This window comes from Anopheles maculipalpis, chromosome 3RL (assembly GCF_943734695.1).
Source record: "Anopheles maculipalpis chromosome 3RL, idAnoMacuDA_375_x, whole genome shotgun sequence".
Lineage (NCBI taxonomy): Eukaryota > Metazoa > Arthropoda > Insecta > Diptera > Culicidae > Anopheles > Anopheles maculipalpis.
The window spans coordinates 63,873,066-63,895,644 of NC_064872.1; the positions used below are offsets into that span (position 1 = coordinate 63,873,066).

At 43.8% G+C, this 22,579-nt stretch overlaps 7 protein-coding genes across 9 annotated transcripts in view; 2 read left to right on the forward strand and 5 right to left on the reverse strand.

Moving 5' to 3' along the window:
* Positions 1–22,579, reverse strand: part of LOC126562623 (uncharacterized) — a 228,752-nt gene that overhangs the window by 109,661 nt on the left and 96,512 nt on the right. The gene's annotated exons all lie outside the window — the stretch shown is intronic.
* Positions 1,082–2,296, reverse strand: LOC126560880 (adenosine 3'-phospho 5'-phosphosulfate transporter 2). The gene is made up of 2 exons (XM_050216830.1): positions 1,335–2,296; positions 1,082–1,254 (listed from the first exon to the last, which is right to left on the reverse strand). Exons 1-2 carry the CDS (start codon positions 2,294–2,296, stop codon positions 1,086–1,088), a joined length of 1,131 nt encoding a protein of 376 aa, XP_050072787.1. The 3' UTR covers positions 1,082–1,085.
* On the reverse strand, positions 3,228–3,853 carry LOC126563223 (iron-sulfur cluster assembly scaffold protein IscU). Its single transcript, XM_050219852.1, has one exon. It carries the CDS (start codon positions 3,785–3,787, stop codon positions 3,341–3,343), a length of 447 nt encoding a protein of 148 aa, XP_050075809.1. The 5' UTR covers positions 3,788–3,853; the 3' UTR covers positions 3,228–3,340.
* LOC126562844 (elongator complex protein 5) overlaps positions 4,299–22,579 on the forward strand; it is a 561,590-nt gene continuing 543,309 nt past the window's right edge. For 2 of the 3 annotated variants that reach the window (XM_050219435.1, XM_050219434.1), the window contains exons 1-3: positions 4,299–4,407; positions 4,470–5,028; positions 5,199–5,297. In XM_050219435.1, coding sequence (XP_050075392.1) covers positions 4,299–4,407; positions 4,470–5,028; positions 5,199–5,295 — 765 coding nt within the window. In that variant the 3' untranslated portion in view covers positions 5,296–5,297. Of the gene's footprint in view, positions 4,408–4,469; positions 5,029–5,198; positions 5,304–22,579 lie in introns of those variants that run through there. The other variant, XM_050219436.1, reaches the window with a different exon arrangement.
* Positions 5,854–8,968, reverse strand: LOC126561560 (xylosyltransferase oxt-like). Its single transcript, XM_050217782.1, has 4 exons — positions 8,331–8,968; positions 8,128–8,270; positions 7,801–7,961; positions 5,854–7,728 (listed from the first exon to the last, which is right to left on the reverse strand). Exons 1-4 carry the CDS (start codon positions 8,966–8,968, stop codon positions 5,854–5,856), a joined length of 2,817 nt encoding a protein of 938 aa, XP_050073739.1.
* On the reverse strand, positions 9,649–12,434 carry LOC126560881 (xylosyltransferase oxt-like). The gene is made up of 4 exons (XM_050216831.1): positions 11,959–12,434; positions 11,721–11,863; positions 11,504–11,664; positions 9,649–11,433 (listed from the first exon to the last, which is right to left on the reverse strand). The coding sequence occupies exons 1-4, from the start codon at positions 12,432–12,434 to the stop codon at positions 9,649–9,651; spliced, it is 2,565 nt and encodes an 854-aa protein (XP_050072788.1).
* Positions 13,780–14,695, forward strand: LOC126562888 (protein phosphatase inhibitor 2). The gene is made up of 3 exons (XM_050219487.1): positions 13,780–13,917; positions 13,986–14,147; positions 14,224–14,695. Exons 1-3 carry the CDS (start codon positions 13,820–13,822, stop codon positions 14,693–14,695), a joined length of 732 nt encoding a protein of 243 aa, XP_050075444.1. The 5' UTR covers positions 13,780–13,819.

Genomic DNA, 22,579 nt, shown 5'->3' on the forward strand with positions numbered 1-22,579 from the left:
CGTTTTTCGTAGAGGGTGAAACAAAACAAAAAATGCCGTGTTTTTTTGTGTTATCAAACTACAAAACTAAATACCAAATCAATAAGCGAAAAAAGAAGGTGGAAATCGAATCGAAACCTAAACAAATAACAAAACTTGTAGCATATATTAACAATAATAGAAACAAAAAGAAAAGAAACAGCAAGAACGTCGGTGAAAGACGGTTTTTTACTAAAATAAATTATTAAACGAAAACCCGCGAAACCCGAAGGGGGGGGGGGGGGGGGGAGCTTTATTTCGGGGTAAGGTGTGTACAACAAAAGAAGTATTTTATACAAACAAATGAAGCAAGAAAATGTGCATGAAAGGAAAAGAAAAGATACTATAAAATCATCCATTAAATGAACCACCCTCGAAGCACATGCTACACACACACACAAAACTTTACAGTCAATCTTATACATTATCACACTATTTCCGCCATGTTCCATGCTCAGCAGCAACAGCATAAAATAGCGTACCGGGAAATGCAAATGATAGGGTGCGGCGACGGGCCAGAAACCAGGCAATCCCTTGACCGCCGCACCATCAGCAGTAAAACGAAAAATCTTTGTAAAACAAATGGACCCAATATACCAATCGAAGGGAGAAGTCTTTAAATTGCAACCCTGTTAGTGGTTTGATTGTACCGATTCTTTACTGAAAAGCGGATGATCCTTATCTTTTTGATCAATAACAAGAAAACTTCCCCTTGCACACACAAAGAAACCGGAAGGGGTATTTTTGCAGTATTGTACATGTTTGGCGTGAGTTTTGTTTCCCCCCGTACAGCCAACATAAATTCGTACACAGAGACAGGCACACGCACACGGGGTGGCACGATGGGTGCAATGAAAATGGAAACCAGGAGGTGCAAATTAAAATGAAAATTAAAGACAAAGTAAAAACACGTCCACGTGGATGAGAAAATCCGAAATAGAATTCAAATTACAGCAGATGGGGGGGAATGCATGGTGCATGTAACTTTCTTTATATATTTGTTTGTCCTATATAATAGCGTTGGTTTGGAATATTTCATGTTGTAGTTGCTCCGTAACGGAACAGAATCACACTTCCAGCAGTGATGTTTTGGATCCGTCCTTTGTTGGTAAGCGTACTATCCTTCGGTAAACGGTGCTAACCATCCGTCCCAAATCGGCAAAGGTAAGCTTGCTACGTTTGCTGTACACGTTCAAATAGATTCCAAATACGACGATCAATCCGGACCAGAGATATCTAGAATTAAATGAAGCAAGAAAGAGCATTTGATGGGTGACATTTTCTTCCAGAATAAACGTTCCTCTTCGATTGCTTACTGAATGGTAAACGGTTTGCTGAAGAACACAAACGACAATGCAATCGTGACCGCTTTCCGGGCCGTCGTAACCGTCGCCGCCAGCGGTGCTCCACAAGTACGCACCAGCGTCAGCACAATCTGTATCCCGAGATAACCCGTTAGGCTGAACAGAAACGCATACCCGTACGTTTTCATCGGATGTTGGGCACAAAAAACGACTCCCTGCACAAGATGCCCGGACAGCAGCATAATCACAGCCAGATACACGAATCCAATGCCGTACGAATAGATTACCACCTCATTATTCGGTGCCCGGTGTTCGCGCATCGCTTTTTCCTGCACATTCCCAATCGCCGCATCGCACAGCAGTGCCATCGAGATGAGGAACACACCGAAGCTGTTAAAATCTGGCTGCACCTTCGAGTCGGCCAGCGTAAACAGGATCAACCCAAGGCACATGGCTAACGCGGCAAAGAAATCCATCGGACCGTGCTTTTTGCCCTGTATCAGGACGCTTCCGATCAGCACCGGTATCAGCTTGCAGCACTTGAAGATTACCTGCGTAGGATAGTTAAGGTAGCCGACGCTCGAGTTGGACAGTCCCATCGTACCGAGCGTAAGGAACGCTAGCAGTGCGTACGTCTTCATCGGAATGCACCGCGGAACGGTCGTTCGTTCCAGCGATCGTTCGATGTACCCAAACACGGTGTAGTAAGCGAACTGTACCAACGTTAAGTACCAGCCGTACGGGCGGAATCCATCCAGCGTGAAGATTAGTTCCTGCATATACCCGTACACCAGATACAGGGCAAACACGCCGGCACAGCATAGTAGGAACTGGGTCGTCCGATTGTAATATGTGAGGTCGAAGAATAGTATCTTAATCTGCCGTTCCGGTGACTGATCGCGGTTGTTCCGGTTCCGATTAAGGTCCTTGTCGCCGAGATAAATTACTTCACTCTTTGCACCGGTTTGCACCATTGTGTGCGTCTGTGGCAGGTGCGAGAATTGTTGATAACTTTAACACTAACAGGGTAAAATACGAGTTTCATTACACAAGCATCGTTGATATGACATATCTTTGGAGAATATAGGTTAAATTTGAGCAAATGTACTTAATTATTGCATGTTTGTTAGTACACTATGATAAACTTTTTGTGCGTGGAACGATGGGTCATTCCAGCAGTGGGGAAAACGTAAACAAACCGCTGTTCAGCTTGATTTGGCAGTTCACACAAAGTTGATTACGTGCAATCTGACATATAGTCACCTTGGGAATTTGGATGGCGCACGCTGGATGAAAACAATAAAAAAATTACAAATTAATTTACGAAAAAAGGAATCGTGTGAGAGAAGATCTTGATGAATGACAAACAGACAATTCCTCTTCATTCATTAGCATTAATACTACGTTCCACATCTACAAAGAGTAGAAAGGATCTCCCCCAATGCTGACTTTAAACCAGCCCTGCACTAAAATTGCATTCTTGGACCGCGGTAGATCCTGCTGAATGCATGCGCAGGAACATGCACCAGTGTTCCAGAGAAATAGAGGTTTTATGTGGAAAATACTGTTCTACAGATAAAAAAGGCAGTTACTACTAATTTCGTCACTTTTTTTCTTCATAGACTGACTTTTTCTACTTGTAGTTTCAATGTTCCTTCTGTAGAGGTCGATCCTTTCGTTCTTTACCAATATTACGAAATAGTTTACTATTTTCTTGCAATTATTCATGATTCTTTATTTAATTCGCAACCATCAACCTTTCCATCTCGACGCAAAACCGCATATCATCCCAACTATCGTTACGTAAACACTACCAAAACTACACCGGTTCGGCACTCCGATTTGTTTACACCGCTACAATACCCGTAATGAGGCAAAACTACACCATTGTGCTTACTTGTTCAAAACAGCTTTATATGAGTTTTATTGACTAAGCATACAGAAAGTCCAAACATACAAACTAATACATAGCATTTCCTTATCATACAACCACCGTCTCCGGTTCCTCCGGTTCCAGCTTACTTCTTCTGCTTCTTGTTGTAATCCTCCAGCGCTGCCTTTATAGCGTCTTCCGCCAGCATCGAGCAGTGCAGCTTGACCGGCGGCAACGATAGCTCCTTGGCGATGTCCGTATTCTTCAGCTGGCTTGCCTGGTCGAGCGTTTTTCCCTTTACCCACTCGGTGGCCAACGAGCTCGAAGCGATTGCCGAACCGCATCCGAACGTCTTGAACTTGGCGTCGATGATTTTGCCATTTTCGTCCACCTTAATCTGCAGCTTCATGACATCACCGCAGGCGGGAGCACCGACCAGCCCTGTGCCAACGTTCTTGTCCTTCTTATCGAGCGATCCGACGTTCCGTGGGTTTTCGTAGTGCTCCAGGACGTTCTGGTGGTACAGAGCGCACGGAACGCTGCGGGCACGCGACACCTTCAACAGTGTGCTGATGTTACGCGGGAGTGACATGATGAGGATGCTGCAATTCCGTGCCACAAACGAATTTGGTACAAGATTTTTGTATATTTTCTCACAGAGCTGCTCCGCAAACCAAACCGTACACTTCGACAAACAATTGCGTTGTGGTGTGTTTGTGATTGACAATAACAAAAATCAGATGTTTGGCGACTGATCGATCGTAGAGAGTGTACACTGAATGGTTGAAGAGTTGAACCGCTTGCTATCTGGTCACGTTCGCAGATAAAATCAGCATGCTTGGAAAAGAAAACGAAATAAGATTTCTTTATCGTAAAACGTTCATTTGCATCTGAAAAGGGGTTCCAATCAAGGTTATATTTGCTGCATTTGCTTTATCTTCAAAAACTGTAACTTGGTTTGTTTGTATACAAACAGCTGTCAAACACCACGAGTCGCTAAACAAAACAAAAGGACCAGAATTCCTTTTGCTAGCAGGTGCCTTTTCGGGTGGCTTTGTGATAGATTTTGATAGTAAATTGTGATTAAATTACGTTAAACCATCATGTCAGTAACATTTGCCCGACGAAACAACACCACACAGCAGCTGCTTAATCGTGCCGAATTGCTTAGCTCGAGGGCATTGCCACAACAAAAGATCATCGTCATCACCGGTAGCTACCTCCATTTTTTGTGCTTTTAATTTAATTTACATGTGCATTTGTTGTCCTTTTAGATAAAGTAGGATTCGAGCCAAACGCTAGCTCGGTGATAGCGTCCTTGCTAAAGGAACAGTATGGAGACACGGCCGGTTCAGCCGAACTCGTAGCTCACCTCAACGAGAGAGCTAAATTCCAGCTGATGATAATCTCCAATCTAGAACGACGCTTCGAAGCAGCACAAATTTTCAAATACATCACACGGTGTAGAAAAACGCCCCAGATTCAGCACGTGTTCGTGTGGATTGTGGAGCAAAAGCTAAAGGAAGCGTTCCTTTTACCCTACATCGAACATATGGCTGATAGTGTGATTACGTTCGAGGAAAAGACACATTTGTCTTTACTAGTGAAGAAACACACTGGGGCCGTTACCAACAAGTACTACGAATTTGATCCAATGAAAGAATCGTTCTTCGTCGTTGAGGTAAAACGGTCTGCATCAACTAAACAGAGCACAGCGTTAAAGGAAGCAGACGAACCACCGGCACCAAATCCGGCCGCTTTGGGTACATTCAAAATCGATCTCAAGGATGAAGAAATGGCTGCCAAGAACGCTCTAACGTTACCATTTGAATTGTAAGTTTTCTGCCCTTCATTCAAATCAAAGTTTAATTTTCTACGCTCATCTTTTTCGCAATCACACATTTCACGCTATCGTTGATAGCAGCATGATACATGATCTTAAACTGTTTCTTCCTCCCCTAACCGAAACGTCGAATCAATTATTGAATTACTCCCATTTCCAGCTTCAAAACGCTTCCGGAAGGAGGCAAAATTCTTTATCATCCCGATGCGGAAGATGACCTGGACGAAGAGGACCCGGACGATGATTTGTTGATATGAGTGTACACGACGAAACACACACGAAAAATACACAACTCGTTGCGACGGAAATATTGGTTCGTAAATCGATTCTTTATTTCACACGTAGTTTTCTGTACCGGATAATAATTTGATTTTGCATTGTATCGAGCAGCGTGGGGGCTCATTTTTTTAAACAGCGACGATTGAAATTTCACAGGCTAAAATTACTAACTACGAGATGCCGAACTTTTACCGAACAATTCCTACCCTCCTAAAACAAGCAAGCTGCCTTTTATTCTGCCTCGGCCCCGTATCGTTCAATTGGCAGTTTGGACTGTGAACACGTGGTACACCTGGCAACACTTGTAGCCGTTAAAAAGCAATTGACTGGTTGAAAAGCATGAGTATCGGATGAGGGGGCCGTCAACGGTTTCTTTTTTAACGTACAAACTTTTCTTTTTGGAAGGATCGATATCGTTTAGAGCATTTGGGACGTGGGAGGAATTAGGATAAAAGGTTAACAACATTCAACACAAAACAAAACAAGAAAACAATGGCACTCTTTATCCGAGCTTAACATAATATATGACCTTCTTGCTAGTTCGTCGTCACCGATTCGACGTAGATATCACTCTTTGGATCGATAGCCAAGCTGCTCCAGCTGGTTGTTTTACAATCGGCAAACCGTTGCCCCGCACCACCCATCATCACCCCTACCGCACAAGTTTCCCGGATGGTAAAAAACTGCCCGACAACTTTATCGAGCTGCTGCAGTGGATGATGATCCGGATCCGGATCCGTATCCGTATGCCGATCACCGGACTGATGTCCTACCGGATTCCTTGTACGCTCCTCCTTTGCGCGTACTTTGCTGGTGGCCATATTCCCCACCGATCCACGCCCCAATACCGGTATCACCTGTCGGTGTGTGTGTTGCTCCTGACCATCACCACCATCTTGCCTCAGTGGCTCGTTAGCCTCACGGAAGGTGGATGCAATGGCAAGAAAACGCGTTGCACCGAGCAATGCTTTCCCCTGCAGTAACCTCGCACCCCAAATACCTTCCGCAAGGGGTAGCTTTAGTTTGCTTCCTTTGAGAAAGTGGTTAAAACTATGCGGTGGCCCATTCGGGCTGTCCTCGATCGTAAAGTGACTAGAAGCAACGATCGTCCCGATCGGATCGATCCATTCGACGGTTAGCGAGTAGTTGGTCGCATTTGCACCCTTTACACGGTCCGATTCGAGCGGGTACGCAGCTAGCCGGAAGATTAGTGCCGGTTCCGCATTCGTTCCGATGATGCGTGGAAAGTTGCGGGACAACTGTTCTTTCTCGTCATAATCCGTACTAACCTCGAGATGGATAATGCGCCGGGCGAGCGGTGTGCTACGGGTAACTTTTGCCATTACGACCGGCGATATCCACGTTTCCAGCTCCATCCGTACGCCCGTTTGCCGGATCGTTGCTTCATGCCGCACCAGAAATCCGCGGTACGTGTCCCGCTCGAGATAGTGGGTAATTTCGCGCACCAAACCCGGCTCATACAACTGAACCGTGTTGATGTGTCCGTTCGTACGGAGCAAACTGTGCACCACGTTCAGCAGCGCACCATCCACCGACAGGACGGTATCCTCGTGATGGTAAACATTCTGCCAGTACGAGTGGAGATTCGGATAGTCGGCTGGATACGGGCCAAAGATCCATTCTTCCAGCTGCAGTACGATCGCCTGATTTACCATCGCTTCGAACTTGCGGGCAAAGAACAGTTTCTTGTGCTGGCTCGCCTGTAACCGGTCCCAATCTTCCGTGCGGAAATTGTTCGGACTGCAGCCACACCAGTCGACAATGTGCCGATACTGGCACTTACAGCCCAACTGCCGTTTCCAGTTCGTCATGTGCAGATTGTTGTTTGTGTAGGTATGGCAGAAGCGGGAATTTCGAAGCGCCGTGTGGAAAAACGATTCCGCCGGTAGGATTGTGTACTGGAACACCCGGAGCAGTCCGCGTATTAGCTCGTCCTGCTGTCCACTACCATCGCCCGTAACGTACCGGGCAAAATCGCGCGATAAGCACACCCAATCGCTACCACCATCGATGGTAATGCCGGCCGGGAGTGTACGATCGCCGATACGCCACATACGATTATCACACTCAACGAACGTCATGTCCAGGCCTTGCTTCTGTATGAATCGTTGCACCTCACGGCCATGGTTGCGTACGAAGTTTTGTCCCCGATTGGCCGTCAGGAACGTTACCAGCTGATCGACCGTTTTGAGCGGGAAATCACTTTCGCTTAGATTAAGCACAAAGTCCCACCGCCAGTCGGTTTCGTACAGTAGGTGCTCCATCGAGGAGAGAAGCATTTGGAGCAGCGATGCACCACCCCAAATCGAGGAGAACCGTTTGCGGGCTAGCCGGATGTTTGAGAACTTGGATTCAAGCTTGAGCAATTCGCGGTAAAGATATTCTTGGCGCTGTACATGATTGTGAGAAGGAAACCCAATAATTAGTGTTAGGTTTTTGCATTACATTCCTTTTTTTCTTACCGCATCGATATGTATGTAGTAGTAGTGCCGTGGACTGTACAGTGCCTTTAGCAGTCGATGTACCTGACGCACAGCACGACCGTTTAGCGTCAGCAGAAACGCAACTCGTACCGTTTCGTCCACATGCTTCGGTATCGCTTCGGTGCTTTGAGCAGCAAATTCTAAAATAACATCAAAATGTTAGTCAAATTGCATTGAGGGTTTGAGAAATTGAGGGAAACGTAATGACGATTTAAGATGTTTATTTTTTTCTTTTTCGCAAAATCCGCATCGAAGAAGAGTAAAAAAGTGTGAAATCCGCGCTCAGAAACTCTCAAACGTACTTACTCCGTATTCCGGTTTCGTAAACGTTTATCGTAAAATAGCCACCACACGCTTGTTTCGGGTCGCCCGGACATTTAACGTTGCAGCTTGAGTCGGGTAGCTTTGCCGAAGCTTTTGGCAACTCGTCGCCACAGAAGCATTCGTAGCTGGAACCAGAAAGAGAAGATGAGCCAACAAAAAACCTCAATTACAGGGGGCCCACCTACCCATACTGAACGCCGGCAAACGGATAGCCCGACTGCAAGCACAGCCGGATACACTTTTCCGGCGAATTGTTCGTCTTGAAGGTGGAATAATATCCCGACAGGATGCGAAAGTTTTTTTCATCCCGAAAGCATCCGAGCGCCCGGTTCGGCGAATGATCACCCCGTGGACAGTAGTTCGGCAGGCGTTGGGGATAAAACTTGCCGGCTAAAATTTCGCACGCCACTTCCACAATTTTTGCCTTGCACGATTGACTTTTGGCACGGTGAATGGCCGAAACCGTTTCCTTTCGCGTCAGCTCACATGGTGGCACAAAATCAAGCTCGTCCAGCCGAAGGATGTGCTGCTGCTGGTTGGTTTGGCCTTCCTTAACACGTCCCGCCGCGTCGGCCGCTACTTTCTCACCGCCTGCGGATAAATTCGTACCGTGCGCTCCTCCATCCGGCGTGTCGGGTGCTGCTTTTTTCACATACTTTTCGTAAAGCCGTCGGCTAAGATCTCGTTCCTCCGTGCTTTCGTTGCCGGACAGTGGCATGCAGAGCAGTTTGTAGGCGAGAAATATCTGGGCGGCCAAAAGCATAAACCCAATCAGCACAAACACCTTGTAGCGCCACAGTAGGCGCAGCGGGAACTTTCGCATCGCACCGGAAACGCTACGGAGCCGTGAACAAAAATAACGCAACGGCACCAACGTGTGGATATTTGAGCCGTGCACCGTGCATTGGAGCACCTCGTGTGGACGATGGGAAGAATGCTACCGAACGGCGGTAACGAGACAAAATTCGAACGAATTCATCTACTTTCCGATATTGCACATGATCATCCCCGTTCACTGTTGTGGGAGTTACACTGCAGAGGAGTAGAAAAAGGAATAAATGCTGCACTAGAAAACGGTAACAGTATCAAACCTTTGCTAGAAATGGTGACGCGTGCACAGGCAAACGGCACACACGTATACGCAAAGACGTACGTGCGATTACGTGGATCCCAGCGATGGTCGGAGAATCAAATTACATCTAATTAAGAACCGTCGTCGCCGTCAACTTGCTCCAGATTGGAGAACCGCCAGAAATGCACACAAGAAACACAAGGGCAAAGCAGAACCGCGCGATGATGAGAAGCACTAGCAGCGCAGGAAGAAGAACCAGCAGAGGTGGGCTTGTTTTGACAGCATGGGGTTTTGTTGACAAAATTTGTCTGTCCGGGCTGCTTCGTTTTGTAGCATTTTGACAGCTCGAACCGAAAAACACAGCTTGACATTTCAGTGTTCGTTTTTGTGCTTTATTTTCCAGCAGTTACTACCGAGCACACTACTAAACTCTAAGTACGCTTTTTTAAACGATAATTAATATCGCTTTTTGGATCTGGCGAAAGCGTACTCCACAGTACATCAGAACAGCGAATCAACGGTGATTTCAAATTAAAATGTTCCGTTGCTATTCCACCTTCTGCGAGGCACGTATTCTCAAGCTGAAACATCGTCTGAACAATCGTACTAAAGCGTGCATGTTTCTGCAGTACGCTTTCACCGCTTTCGATGGTGCACGATACGTTTTTAAGCGTTTCCAAGAAACCACGTGGCCGGGTGCATTGGTCCGTTGGTGTAGTAAACCGAGGCAGTTCGATGGGTTCGTTTGATACTACCAAAAAGTCAACCATTCCCACATAGCTTCCATTTAATGCCACCTTTGCACTCCAAATGCCTTCCGCGAGTGGAATTTGCAGTGCGGTGTTTCGCAGTGCATAATGATTCGCGTTTTCTTCACCCTCGACAATCGTGTACGGTTCTACCACTACCGATCGTTTGTGCGGATCGATCCAATCCACGGTTACGGTGTGGTTAATGTTTTGCTTTGCCAATACATTTTTGGCAGGTGGTAGGTGAAAAACTAGTGTAGGTCGCTTGCCAGCCGATAGTACGCGATCGAAATCAATAGGGAAACTTTCGACCACATCAATCACATTCGTTACTTCCAACTTTACGTTTAACCACCGTTGGGGTTTGGTTTGTGTTTCGAGCGAGAGAATCTCTTGTTTTCGGTTGAGAGAGATTTTGTTTTTAGGCTTAACAAGCACCTCCAACTCTAACCGATGACCGTCAATTAGTGCTGTGTGACGAATAAGAAACCCTTCGAATGCATCCCGATTAAAGTAGTGAGTTATTTCCAATATTTTCAGCACCTCGTATCCCGCGTACCCGTTGGCCCGGGCATTCATATACAGCAGCACGTGCGCAACATTTAGTACGGCACCCATTCTCGAATCATGCTTCTCATCTTCGTGATGGTACACGTTTTGCCAGTAAGCGTTCAAGTTCGGCACATTCGATGGATACTTTCCAAAGGCGTACTCTTCCACCATCAGTATGATCGTTTGATCAAAGATGGGATTAAATTTGCGCACGGCGTAGACCGTCTCGGAGATGGATTGCTGAATTTGTGGCCAATTTTCACGGCGTATCGTAAGCGGACTGCAACCCAACCACTCGATCGATCGATCCTTCGCACAACCATTCCCAGGCGACCAACTCACTAGCCGCAAACCGCTATTGTAGTGCGTTTGACAAAAGTGTGAATTTAGCAACACTTGGGGGAACAGATTTTCCGTACCAAAGATCGTATGTTCCATAAGAGTCATAAAATCGGCCACCAAATCGTTCCGTTCGTCCAGCACGTACTGCACAAATTCACGCGTCAAACAAAACCAATCACTGGCACCGTTCATCGTAACGCCAGCCGGTAGCTCCCGATCACCGATGAGCCGCATCCGGTTGTCGCACTCGACGAAGTTCTTATCGTATCCTGTTTCGCTTATAAAAGTATCGATCGGGGCTACACCTTGCATTTGTATAAAATTTCGTCCCCTGTTAGCGGTAAGGAACTCGGTCAACTTGGCTACTGTTTTGATGGGAAAATCACTTTCGCTCATGTTCAGTATGTAGTCGGGCTCCCACGTGGGTAGGGAGAGCATGTGTTTCAACGATGCTAGCATGGCTTGCAGCTGTGTAAAGCATCCCCACACGACGGTGTGCCGCTGGCGAGTTACATGAATGTTGGGGAAATGCTTCTCCAGCTTCAGTAGCTCGTGGTACAGATAGTGTTGTTTCTGCAATGGAAGAAAGTTGTAAACTTTTAGCAAAATACGGAAATTGTGAGCCGATCTACTCATTACTCACGGGATCGATGTGTATGTAGTAGTAATGGTTTTTGTCATAAATAGCGCGAAGGAAACGATGTATTTGTCTGAGATTTCTTTTGTGAAACATTAGAAGAAACGCTACTCGGACCTTTTTGTCCTGCGGACGGGGATACAGCTTAATTGGCAGCTCGGGATGTTCTGCAATTAGAACATTTGTTGAACAGCCATCAAGAAACAAGCTTCGACATACCTACTTGCAAGACCTGTTTCAAAAACCGAAACATCGTGCTCTCCTCCACAGTATCGCGTCGGATTTCCAGGACAAGGAATATTACACACCCTATCATCAAGCCTAGATTTAGGATTCGGTTTCTCATCTTCACAGTAGCACAATTGTCTAGGTGGAACAATGGTTCACAAAATATTTGAAAAGAAGTATTACAGAAATATGCATCTGATTTAAATAGGCTCACACATGTGACAGCTACGTACCCATTTTGAGCCTGCGCGTAACGAAAATTACGTTGCGTGCAGTAATCCACGCAACTTTTCGGAGAAATTTCCGGCATCATCTTAATGGTGATGTTCAACTGAATCTTTTGGTGTCGAAAACATCCCACGAATCGGTACGGCACGTAACCACCGCGCGGACAGTGGCTCACGATGGCACGTGGCGTAAGCCTTCCCTGCACATTCTTGCAAGCAGCATTTGCTAGCTTAATTTTACACTCATCACTAACAGCACGTGCAATCGAATCAATCACTTCGGGTGCGGAGAGCTTGCAGGGAAGCACATACTTAGTTCCGTTCGAAATGGTAAGCGATTCGATCGAGGAATCAGTCTGATCCACCCACGTAAACCAACTTAAAGAATGTGTATTTCTGAACAAAAAGATCACTAAAGCTAGCAAAACTAATAAATAAATGGTACACTTAATGAAAGCAGAACGGCTTACGCTGGGAGCCATGGTCTGAGTCGAACCCAGCCGAAAGTATGTACTACACTGGTTCAAAATCATGATCGTAACCCTGTGAAGCGCGTGGAGCTTGTAGTGCGCATCTGTGTAAATATAAAACAGTAAATCGTGTGTGTTGGAAGAAAAAAATTCGTATGATAAATGTGTTCATGCTCATTCATGATGAAGCGTTTCCATCAATCGAATATATGCTTTGGATCTCCTTGGGAAGGGATTTGCTGATTGATTTATTATTAAGTATGACGAGACGTAAGGAATTTACTGATAGTAAAAAAAAGCATTTATTTTTAGACATGAACGGGCCCTTACTCATGGATGTATTGCTGTTTAAGTTTTCAAGAATAAGGACACAATTTAAAATATATATATGAAATATGATATATATTTCATATATCTTTGAAATTCACGAGTTTTGTAAGAAAGTTGTGTGTGTGCAAAAAACGAACTTTCATTTCAAATTTAAAATCCCTAATTTAAAATCGCGCTGTTTGCATTCGGAATTCGAGTTAGCAGCTGTCAAAAATACGGCTCGCCTGTCAACTGTCACAACCGACCGCACTGGCAAACCTCGCGTCTCCTGCTGTACACACCTTGGTCTTCGGTAAAATTATCAGTGCAGAAAAGATAAATTTTTCGCGACAGAAAAACAAAACGATTTCCACCCTATATTTCACCTTACGGCTTGCCTGCCGTATATTTACTGTATGTGCCACACTCTAGTGAAGCAGTGAGAAGTAAGAAAAGATTGCATCCTTTACTTACATTCGCCCGTTCCCAGTTGCAAAACATTCGCAAAGTACGGCGTATAGCATACAAGCATTGTGCGTTTGGTAGCCAAAATCCGCAAAATTAAGACGTAATCTTCCGTAATCGGAACTACCCAAATCGGATTATCCATCGGAAAAGGGCAGAAAATACACTCGTCACATTGGGATTAGTGGGCGTATTGCAAAAAACAAACGCTGGTAAGCAATCGGTCATCCCATTCTTTCACTCCCAATAGCCAGCGGCTCCCGGATCTGGTTCCCGGCAACAGTACCAGTGGGGGTAGTTCCATTTGTTATGATGTGATGATAAAGGAATGTGAATCGCTAAACGTTCCACAAACAAACGTTATTTGCTATTAATCATACTCGTTGCTGCTACTGCTGCCCCACTATACTGTTCGACCGAATGACCCTGTACGCGTGCAGGAAATGGTTTATGAGATTATTCCGATGTTTCCGCTTGCCGTACCGTACCCGTGATCACCTATTCTGTGTTGTTTTTTTTCTTTTCAGACGAAAGCTCTCCACAGTGTTGTGCGTTTTTAGAGACCTTGCCCCCCTGCGTAGCGTAGCGTCGTCAAAATTAGCGGAGAAACAAGAGTACGCAAAATGTCCTTCAGTTCGGACTCGCCGGATGCGAAAAAGCCCTGCAAGGGTATTCTCAAATCTTCGAGCAGCTTCGACAAACATTCGGCAGCATCCTCGGTGTAAGTTAGCGCTGATTGGCGTAGAGATCGAGCGTTTAATATCTTTCTGGGCTTTCTGGTTCTTGCAGACACAGGAAAAGTGCAAAATTTGATGAGCTAAACGTACTACAGACGTACCACCCGCCGGACAAAGACTATGGACATATGAAGGTGGATGAACCGAAAACACCCTTCAACTACGTAGAAGCAGCCGACGTCGATCAACTGGACGCGGAAGTGCTCGCGGAAAGGTAAGTTTTGTTGGGAGAGGAAAAAAGGTAACAGAGTGGGGCTTTTTTTTAAACATTTCCCATCCTCGATTTTTAGATTACGCGTCGCAGCAGACGCTCGAAGTGATGCCGTATCCGAGGAAGAGCTAGACGATGACGACGACGAGGAGGAGGAGGAAGAGCTAACGGAGGAGCAGAAGAAGCGCAAGCTAGAATTCGAACGACGCCGCAAAGCACACTATAACGAGTTCGAGGCCGTCAAGCTGGCCCGCAAACTAATCGAAGAGGATGACGAGGAGGACGAAGAGGATGGGGCGACCGGCGATGACAATGGTGCAGCGAACAAAGTGGACGATGAAGCACCAAGCACGAACGTCACGCCCGCTAACGCTGCTACCACCACCGGTACGAGTGTACCACTGCCGGCTGCCAGTAAGGAGGAAACGCGAATGGAAATTGAGGAGGAGGAGGACACCGATCGGAGCGCTAGTGTGCGCACGAACAAGGTTGTTGGTACGGCCGATAGTCCGGCGGCACGATTAAAACCAGGTATGGAGGAAATTGTTTAGGTTTAGGCCGTGGATGAAAAAGGGGACGGGAGGAAGGGGGGAGGGGGGGTATTGAGGAATGTCCCAGGGATGGAAACATTTACGCTTCCACGACCGGATCGCGTGCACCGCCGGTTTCCGGTGGGGGTCCGGTTTTTTACAACCGCATTTGTCCGTAAAAAAAAACACACACACACACATACACACAAACTCATGACATGACGACACAGTAACACACATGCCTCAGGCGGTATGCAAATGTTGGAGTGATAGGAGGTCCTAAGACTGCCAATCTGCCATTTTTTGAGCTGTTCTATACGGTTTACTCATATGGTCCGTAGGAGAGGAAGTCTGTTGCTGTCGGTTTTTGGTTTTAGGTTTGAATTTTCTTTTACGATATCCTTATTAAGGAAATCCGTGTATGTTTGCGCCCGTGTGTGTGTGTGTGAGAGAGGAAGAGTGTGTTTTGCTGTGAAAATTAGAAGCAAATAGTGGGTAGTTGTTAGCTTATCGCGGTAGGGTCTATGATAACAAAGCAAACATCATACAAACAAACGAAAAAAAAAAATAGAAATTTCTTCCAAACGACCTGAAACACATTACAATCATCGATTTCGATAAACGATTCTCGAAACCCGTCCTATGCACACTAGATTTCAGTCGCCAAAAGAGGATCGAAGCCCCACCAGTGTTTGTTTTGGATTCTTTTTTTCTCTTTTGATGGTCTTTTTTAAATGTTTTAATCTGGTTATAATTATCTTCTTTTTTCTTTTCCCCTTTTTCTTCCAATTTTGTATTTTCTTTTTTTTGTCTCTCTTTTTTCCTCTTCTTGTTGTCGTTTGCTATGCCCAATTCAATGTATTGATTGTTAACCTTTTGTGCTTGCGTTTGTGTGTGTGTTTTATCCTTTTTTTTCCTACGGCACGCATAAAGTATCGAGCACAATCCGACTATCGGAGGAACGGTCCGATTTTGAGGGTCCGCGCAGCACGGTAATTGCACTGATTATGATCGTCTCGATATGTTTGATGATTTTCTTTATCGTTTGCTTTACCTTGCTGTTTTATCTGCTGAAAAGAAATGATTAAAACACTTTTCTTTCGTCTTATTGTGAGTGAGAATATAGGCTATATAGATAGGCAGAAGATTATTTAATTTACCTTCATTTTTGTGTTTTAAATTATCCGTAGATGCAGAAAGAATGCAAGATTAGATAGGTTTGATTAAGGTTTCTTCTTTTTGGTTTAGTTTGATGTAACAACATGTTGAACAACAGTCTCCATTGAAATGCGACCCCAAAAACAATGGACGAATTTTGGATTCAATTGTAAATAACCTCGCACCAACGGAACAGTGTTTAGTTGAAATGTTCTAATGGGCAAGCGTATTTCTGTTTGCTCTGCGGTTGTTTTTGATTTGCATGGGAAGCGAAAGGTTATAAGCGTGTGTGCGATCATTTAGTCAGTCCACCAACTCCACCAACCACTAACCTTAATACCTCCTAGCTAAACAGTCGTTACCGTCTCGTAACAAAGCTTTTCCTACCAAAAAAAAAAAAAAAAAAACAAAACAAAACGGAGAATCTACCGACTGTGCTACCCAGTGTGTGTGTGTGTATTTCGTTTGTTTTTTCTTGTGAGGTTGCGTGTGTGGTTTCTTTTAGCTGCACCAGCTCCAAAGAGCGAAACCGGGAGTAAAAACAAAACGAGGATTGTTTTGACCGTCGCCACACGCATGCTTGGCTCTGTACCGCGAAAAATTGGCTTAGCATGTGTCAGTGCTTCAGTAGTCATCCGTTTTGTGCGATCTCTTGTCCGGATTACCTTACCCGTGGGTCGGTGCAGACTGTTGCTGCACAATCAATCAATCAGGTGGGAGTTTTAGATAAGCGAAATCGAATGGCTAGCAGCGTTTCCTGTTTAAATCAAGCGTATAAATGATAGAACTAACCGCAACACCACTTTCATCCCCGGGGGGAGACTGGGGTGTCTTGCGTGTGGTGTGTGCGCAAACCAACCAATATAGTCGCTTAGTGCTTAGGAGAGAACAATAATTTTACCACAATTTCATTTGCTTTATATTCAAACGAATTGGCGTGCGTATTGTTTTATGGCGTTCGCTCTAAGAGTATAGTACCGCTGGAGAGGAACGTGAAAAAGCAAAAATTTTTACATTGAAAAAATGCAACGTTTAGAAACGTTTAAAAAAATAAAACAAAATGAAATAGTATAAATATGAAATGGAACGAAATGGAATAAAAATCTAAATAATAAAAAAAATCGAACAAACTAAGCAATAAACTACTATTGTGTAATTGCGAACATCTCTTTTCGTGATTAAGGGAAAAAAACTGCAAAAAAAAACTACGAAAAGTTGCTAAATAAGCAAAAAAAGATCATTATTTGTACAGAAAAAACATAATAATGTCCCCCCCAACAACCTTCACCACCATGTATCAGATAATCAAAATCGGAAAAACAAAACAAAACGGGCGCGCTTACAACAAGAAAAACACGTGTAACATGTGTTGGCAAGTATTTTTCTAACTAACGGAGGGAACTAGGTTGAATTTCTCCCCGATAAAAAACGGAGAGGGCTGTTTTAAACTCATAATTAGAAAAAGGAAAAATATGATCTATTATTTAAAAGTAGCACACACTGCTGTTGTAATTTGTAAATCTCAATTTGTTGACGAGAGAACTTCGTTTTTGTTTTGCAATTTTTTGCTCAATTATTTCAATTGATTATTGACTCTTTTGGCGTAGAATTTATCGACAAGGATTAAACATTTTAAAAAGATAAAAAAAATACACAAAATGTATCATAAGAAGCAAATTCCATTTTAATCATGAATAATATAAACAGTACCGATAAACCTACATAATTTTGGTTGAAATATCAAACAAAAAATATATTGTATTTATTTTTCGAATATTAAACACAATCTTACAAAACTGTTTCGGCGATTATTAAGCCAATTTTGAAGTAGAAGAAGGTTAGGAAAAAATCCTAGTAATGTATACTAGTATACTTAAACTTATCTTTATTTCACAACAAACTGTCGTTAGTTTTATAGTTCAGTTTGCAGTATATCAGACCACCAACATTTTCTCCGTTTCCCATCATAGGTTATAATTTTCTTCATCTGAGTGAGACCGAACGGAGTGAGATTTAATTATTTAAATAAATAAAAAACACATAGTTAAAACAAACGCTTACAAATAAGAACGTTGATTTCACAGCTGAGCAGCAATGGTACTAATGTAATCACAAATCCTTTGTGCTTTGCAAACATGTACAGCTCAGAAAAAAGGGCTTTCTTTTGTTGCCGTTACCTGGCCTAAAACAGTGAGAAGAAAATGTTTTAAAAAGCAAAATCCCATTTTAACGGTTTGGTTTTGTTGGGTCGACTCTTGGGCCCAACCTCCCGTTATATTGTCAGTAGCACACGAAACCCGGGCATAGAAAAAAAAAACTGGGGACAAGAATGAAGCAAGTATAGGGTTGAATAATGATGAATAGTTATATGGAATCAATATATATATACATAAAAATATAGTTTGCGATGGATTTAAACGAGAAACTAAAACAATTAGCAATAATAATCAAACAACAACACATTTTATTGTTTGCGGCGCCAGTAAACAAACAAACAAAAAAAAAAAAGCAATAGAGAAGCGAATGGAAAAGCGAGTGTGTGAATGGTGGATGAGTTAAAGGAATTACACTTGAATAAATTAAAGCCGCGTATTGAATTGTGTATGCTGGATAAATGGCTTTCCGTCACGTTCTTTCCGAATGCCCGTTTTTGTTGTTGTTGTTGTTGTTATATGTCCTATCCACAAACAATAACATCAATTGTTTGCTTTCTTTCTGTAGATTTGGACGGCTGCGACTGATTGGTGAGAAAATTTCCGATCCACAATGGGAAGCGTATGTACCGGGGTGTGTATATGATGCAAATTGAAATCCATGAAATGCGCGCTCGTGTGTGTGTGGACACATTTTAATGCCAGGCACCACCACCCAACCCCGGGACCGAGATAAACATGTGAATGTAAAAATAATCCTGCTGAAATTGTCGAACTAATTGATTTCGATGTTTCGCACATGTAGCTTGGATAGCTCTTCTACCACCCCTTGCGATGCTCCTGGATTCATGCTCCGGATATTGTCAACTGGTACGAGGATATCCTGCCCCTCCTATCCGTGCGCTATAGAGGCTGCCGGAAAGCGTTACTCGCATTAATGATGCTGCTGCATTCACTCATCTGATCGAGCGAAGGTGGGATTATTTTGCTTGTGCTCACTATTATGAAAAACACGGCTACCGCGCACTAAATCATGGCGCTGGAAATGATTGTGGGGGCCAATAGCTGTTGTTTTTTTTTACACCCAAATGCATCCGACTGATGGCGTTTTTTTTGTGCCTTGCCGAAAGCGGTGCAGCTCATTATCGTTAAAATAAATTCGCTCCCATCATTACCAACGACAGCCGGCCGTGTCTTTGGCATGTATCCGGCTTTTTTAAAATCGTTTTTTTTGTTTTCGTTTTGTATTTTTGCTTTGTAATGATTTATTTTTGCCCATCATTCGAATAGTAAGGTGTTGTACAAAATTGTGCTAACGTGCGAGGAAGAGTAACGGCCGTTTGTGAAATGTAGATTAATTTAATAAACAACAATATCCCTTTCGTTCCGTGGTTGGGGAGCAAAAAAAAATGTAATGAAAAGAATGAGGAGAAAACACACGCAACAACATAAAACCTGCGAATGGGCTGGAAAATTGATTTCATAGGGAGAGAGAGAGAGCGAAAAAATCAAATGTGATACCATGTTTATTGTTAATGCTTCATTTGCTTGGTGGACACAGATTCGCGGCCCGTTTTTTTTAATGTTTATTCGAGATTGGAAATAAATAATCTAGTCGCGGGTAGTTTCGTCGGTTGAGATAATCGATTTACAACCGCCGATGGGTGGGGGTAAAAAAAACTTCCTCCAAGCTGTATCGTGTATCACCGGGTCCCGGGCAAATGTTGATGAATGTAAAAATTAATTCATCTGTTTGTTTATCCATCACACACCAACACAACAGCAGTTGTTTACAAGTATATAAATTAGCAGCCCGAAACGAGCACGAGATTGAACTGCAGCTTTTACTTCGGCATCGCATCGCAAACATGTTTCAATTGCCTGCTGCAACAAACTGTGCGCGAATTGTCGATTGCGAGTCCAAAAGTTTATGCAAACTTTCTCGCTCTCTCGGCGCAGAGCTTTGAGGGTGAATTCAACCGGAACTACTGGGACTGGGCACTCGCAGCCAAGCAAGCAGCCAGTTGTTATTCCGGTGCGTTGACGAGTGTTTTACAATGTAATAAATTGATTCACCATTCAAAATTGAGGGCCCCCCGTTGCACCAAACGGTTGTAGTTTGTTTGGTTTGTTTGTTTGTTCTGGCTCTATTTTATACTACAGTTTACTTCAAATGAAACATTGCTTTAGGGAGGTTTATTTTCTTGTTTTCTATTTGCATTGCATGCACATTTAACTGTGGAAAATGGCAGCTGTGTGGCCCAAAGGAATAAAAACCCAAAAATTGTAACAACCCGACAATTTGAAAGACTACTTTTTGCAAATCGGTTGTTGAATATTTCCCACGATGCTAGCCGGAATGGGACCGAAAAGAATTCAAAACAAAACAAACAAACAAATCCTACATAAAGAAAGGGTAACAAAAAATGGAAATCTCGATTTGATATTTATTTGCTGATGAATATGTTCTGTCCGTTTTTCACTTCCTCTTCCTAGCCCAGGCCTTTCGGGTTGGTGCTGTGGTGTGCAAATTCGCCACGCACCACGACTCGGTCCGCTTGCTTTGTAATATTGTTACTTTTCTGTGGCTCTCTTTCTCTCTCTGTCTTGCTCGAACCATAACAAAAAGGGGACCGACGAACCCCATGTACCGCAGATGATTTCGATGATTTTATTATGGAGTTTCTATGACTCTTTTTTTTACCTTTTTTTTGTCGTATGAGTGTTTTGTCGCAACGAGCTGTTGCTGTTTTAAGCTGTTTGGGGTTGCAATCGAAAAAATACCGACGGTTGTAAAATGATGGTTATGTTTGGTGGTCGTAGATAGGCCGGCACACGAGTGGCCCATGTTCACAATGGTCATCTTAATTCATGTTAAACGAATTTATGCCTCGATACGTGTTTTTCTGTGTATGAGCTTTTTTTTGCTGTTGACGCTTCGGTTAGGCTGTGTCAAAAGGGTAGAGAACACAACACAACGATGATGTTTCAATTGGGAATAAAATGGAGCATAAGGGTGGAGTTGGTGTGTTTTTTGCTGCAAAGGGGTGCATGGGTCTCTTATGGGTAACAATTCAATTATTCTATTTTTTGCCATTTGGCAGTAATTGCCAAATGGCAAAGAATTATTTCGCTCCATGTAAATGATAGGCGAGTGTGTTTAGTAAAGAAAGAGATTGTTTTATAATTTTGTTTCTGGTTTTTTGAACATGAAATAGCAAAACCTTTTTCCTTCATCCATGTGAGAAAAATAAATCTTTTAATATCGAAATAATATCTATTTATGTATTAATTGTTTCTCGGAAATGGGATTTCACCAAATGCGTAATGAACTGGGCCTAACCAAATTTTTATTTAATGTACTGGTCGGATGGGCTGGATGCGCTCATACCTTGCCGGTCGATCATACTGTGTGAAAGTTGGATCCCAACTTTCACACATCAATGCTTCTGCGGGGGTGCCTCAAGAAAGCAACCTTGGGCCGCTATTGTTCGTCATCTTCGTCAATGACGTAACTCGGGTGCTTCCTCCAGGCAGCCACCTACTGTACGCAGACGACGCTAAGCTATTCCTACCGATTCACAATCGGTCAGATCAACTCCGCCTTTAAGCTAAGCCTCTGAAGAATGGTCTGGAATTGTGCGTCGAGAAGTTTAGTGTACGATTACGCGTTAAATGGTGCACACAGCTGAACTCAAAAGCTGTTTCAGGGACTTGGGCTCCTAGAGAAGACGAGAAATTGAGCTTCCACGACCAGCTGGAGCACGTCGTCACTAAGGGCAACCAACTGATCGGCTTACTAAAACAAATAGCTCGCGACTTCAAAATGCTTTACTGCTCTTTGGTGCGGTCGGTTTTGGAATACGCTTCGGTTGTTTGGTGGCCGTCTGCTCCTCGTCCGGTGGCCCGGCTGGAATTCATCCGGCGTAAAGTGACCCGGTTCGCCCTGCGCTTCTAGAGGGTGGAAGTGGACTACGATGGACGATGTGCGTTGCTAGGCCGCGAGTAGCTAAGCAAGCGAATCTGCAACGCTTGGAGGCTGTTTTTCTCGGGACTCCTGGATAACCGGATCGATTCGCCGGGACTACGATCTGGCCTTAGCCTATACGTCCCGCCGAGATCGCTCCGTGCAAGATCGATGCTCGAAGTAGAGGATCGCCGTATCCGATTTGGCGCCTCTACCATTTTTATGTATGTGACGTGAATTCAATGTAAATTTAATTCAATGTGAATTTATTTTAATTTTAAAACTAAAATCTAAAAAACTGAAGGAGCCAGAGTTAAAACTGAGCCAGGATCGAAGAAAAAAGCAACGAAATAAAATAGGAGGAACATTAAGAAGTAAAAAGGGAAGAAAATCTAGAGCGGAAAGAAGGCACAGCTATGCCAAAATCAAAAATGGTCAGAAAAAGCATTGAAATGGCGGAAACAAACTAACAGTGGATCGCTGGAGCGAAATATTGTTCCGCGCGCAGGAATCGTTAAAGATGGATGAGGACAAAGGGATCTTGATGGAACATAGAAAGGAATAACAGAAAGGATGGATGGCGCGTCGGAAAATCCTTGAATCAATCGAGCGGTAAATACGACTGGA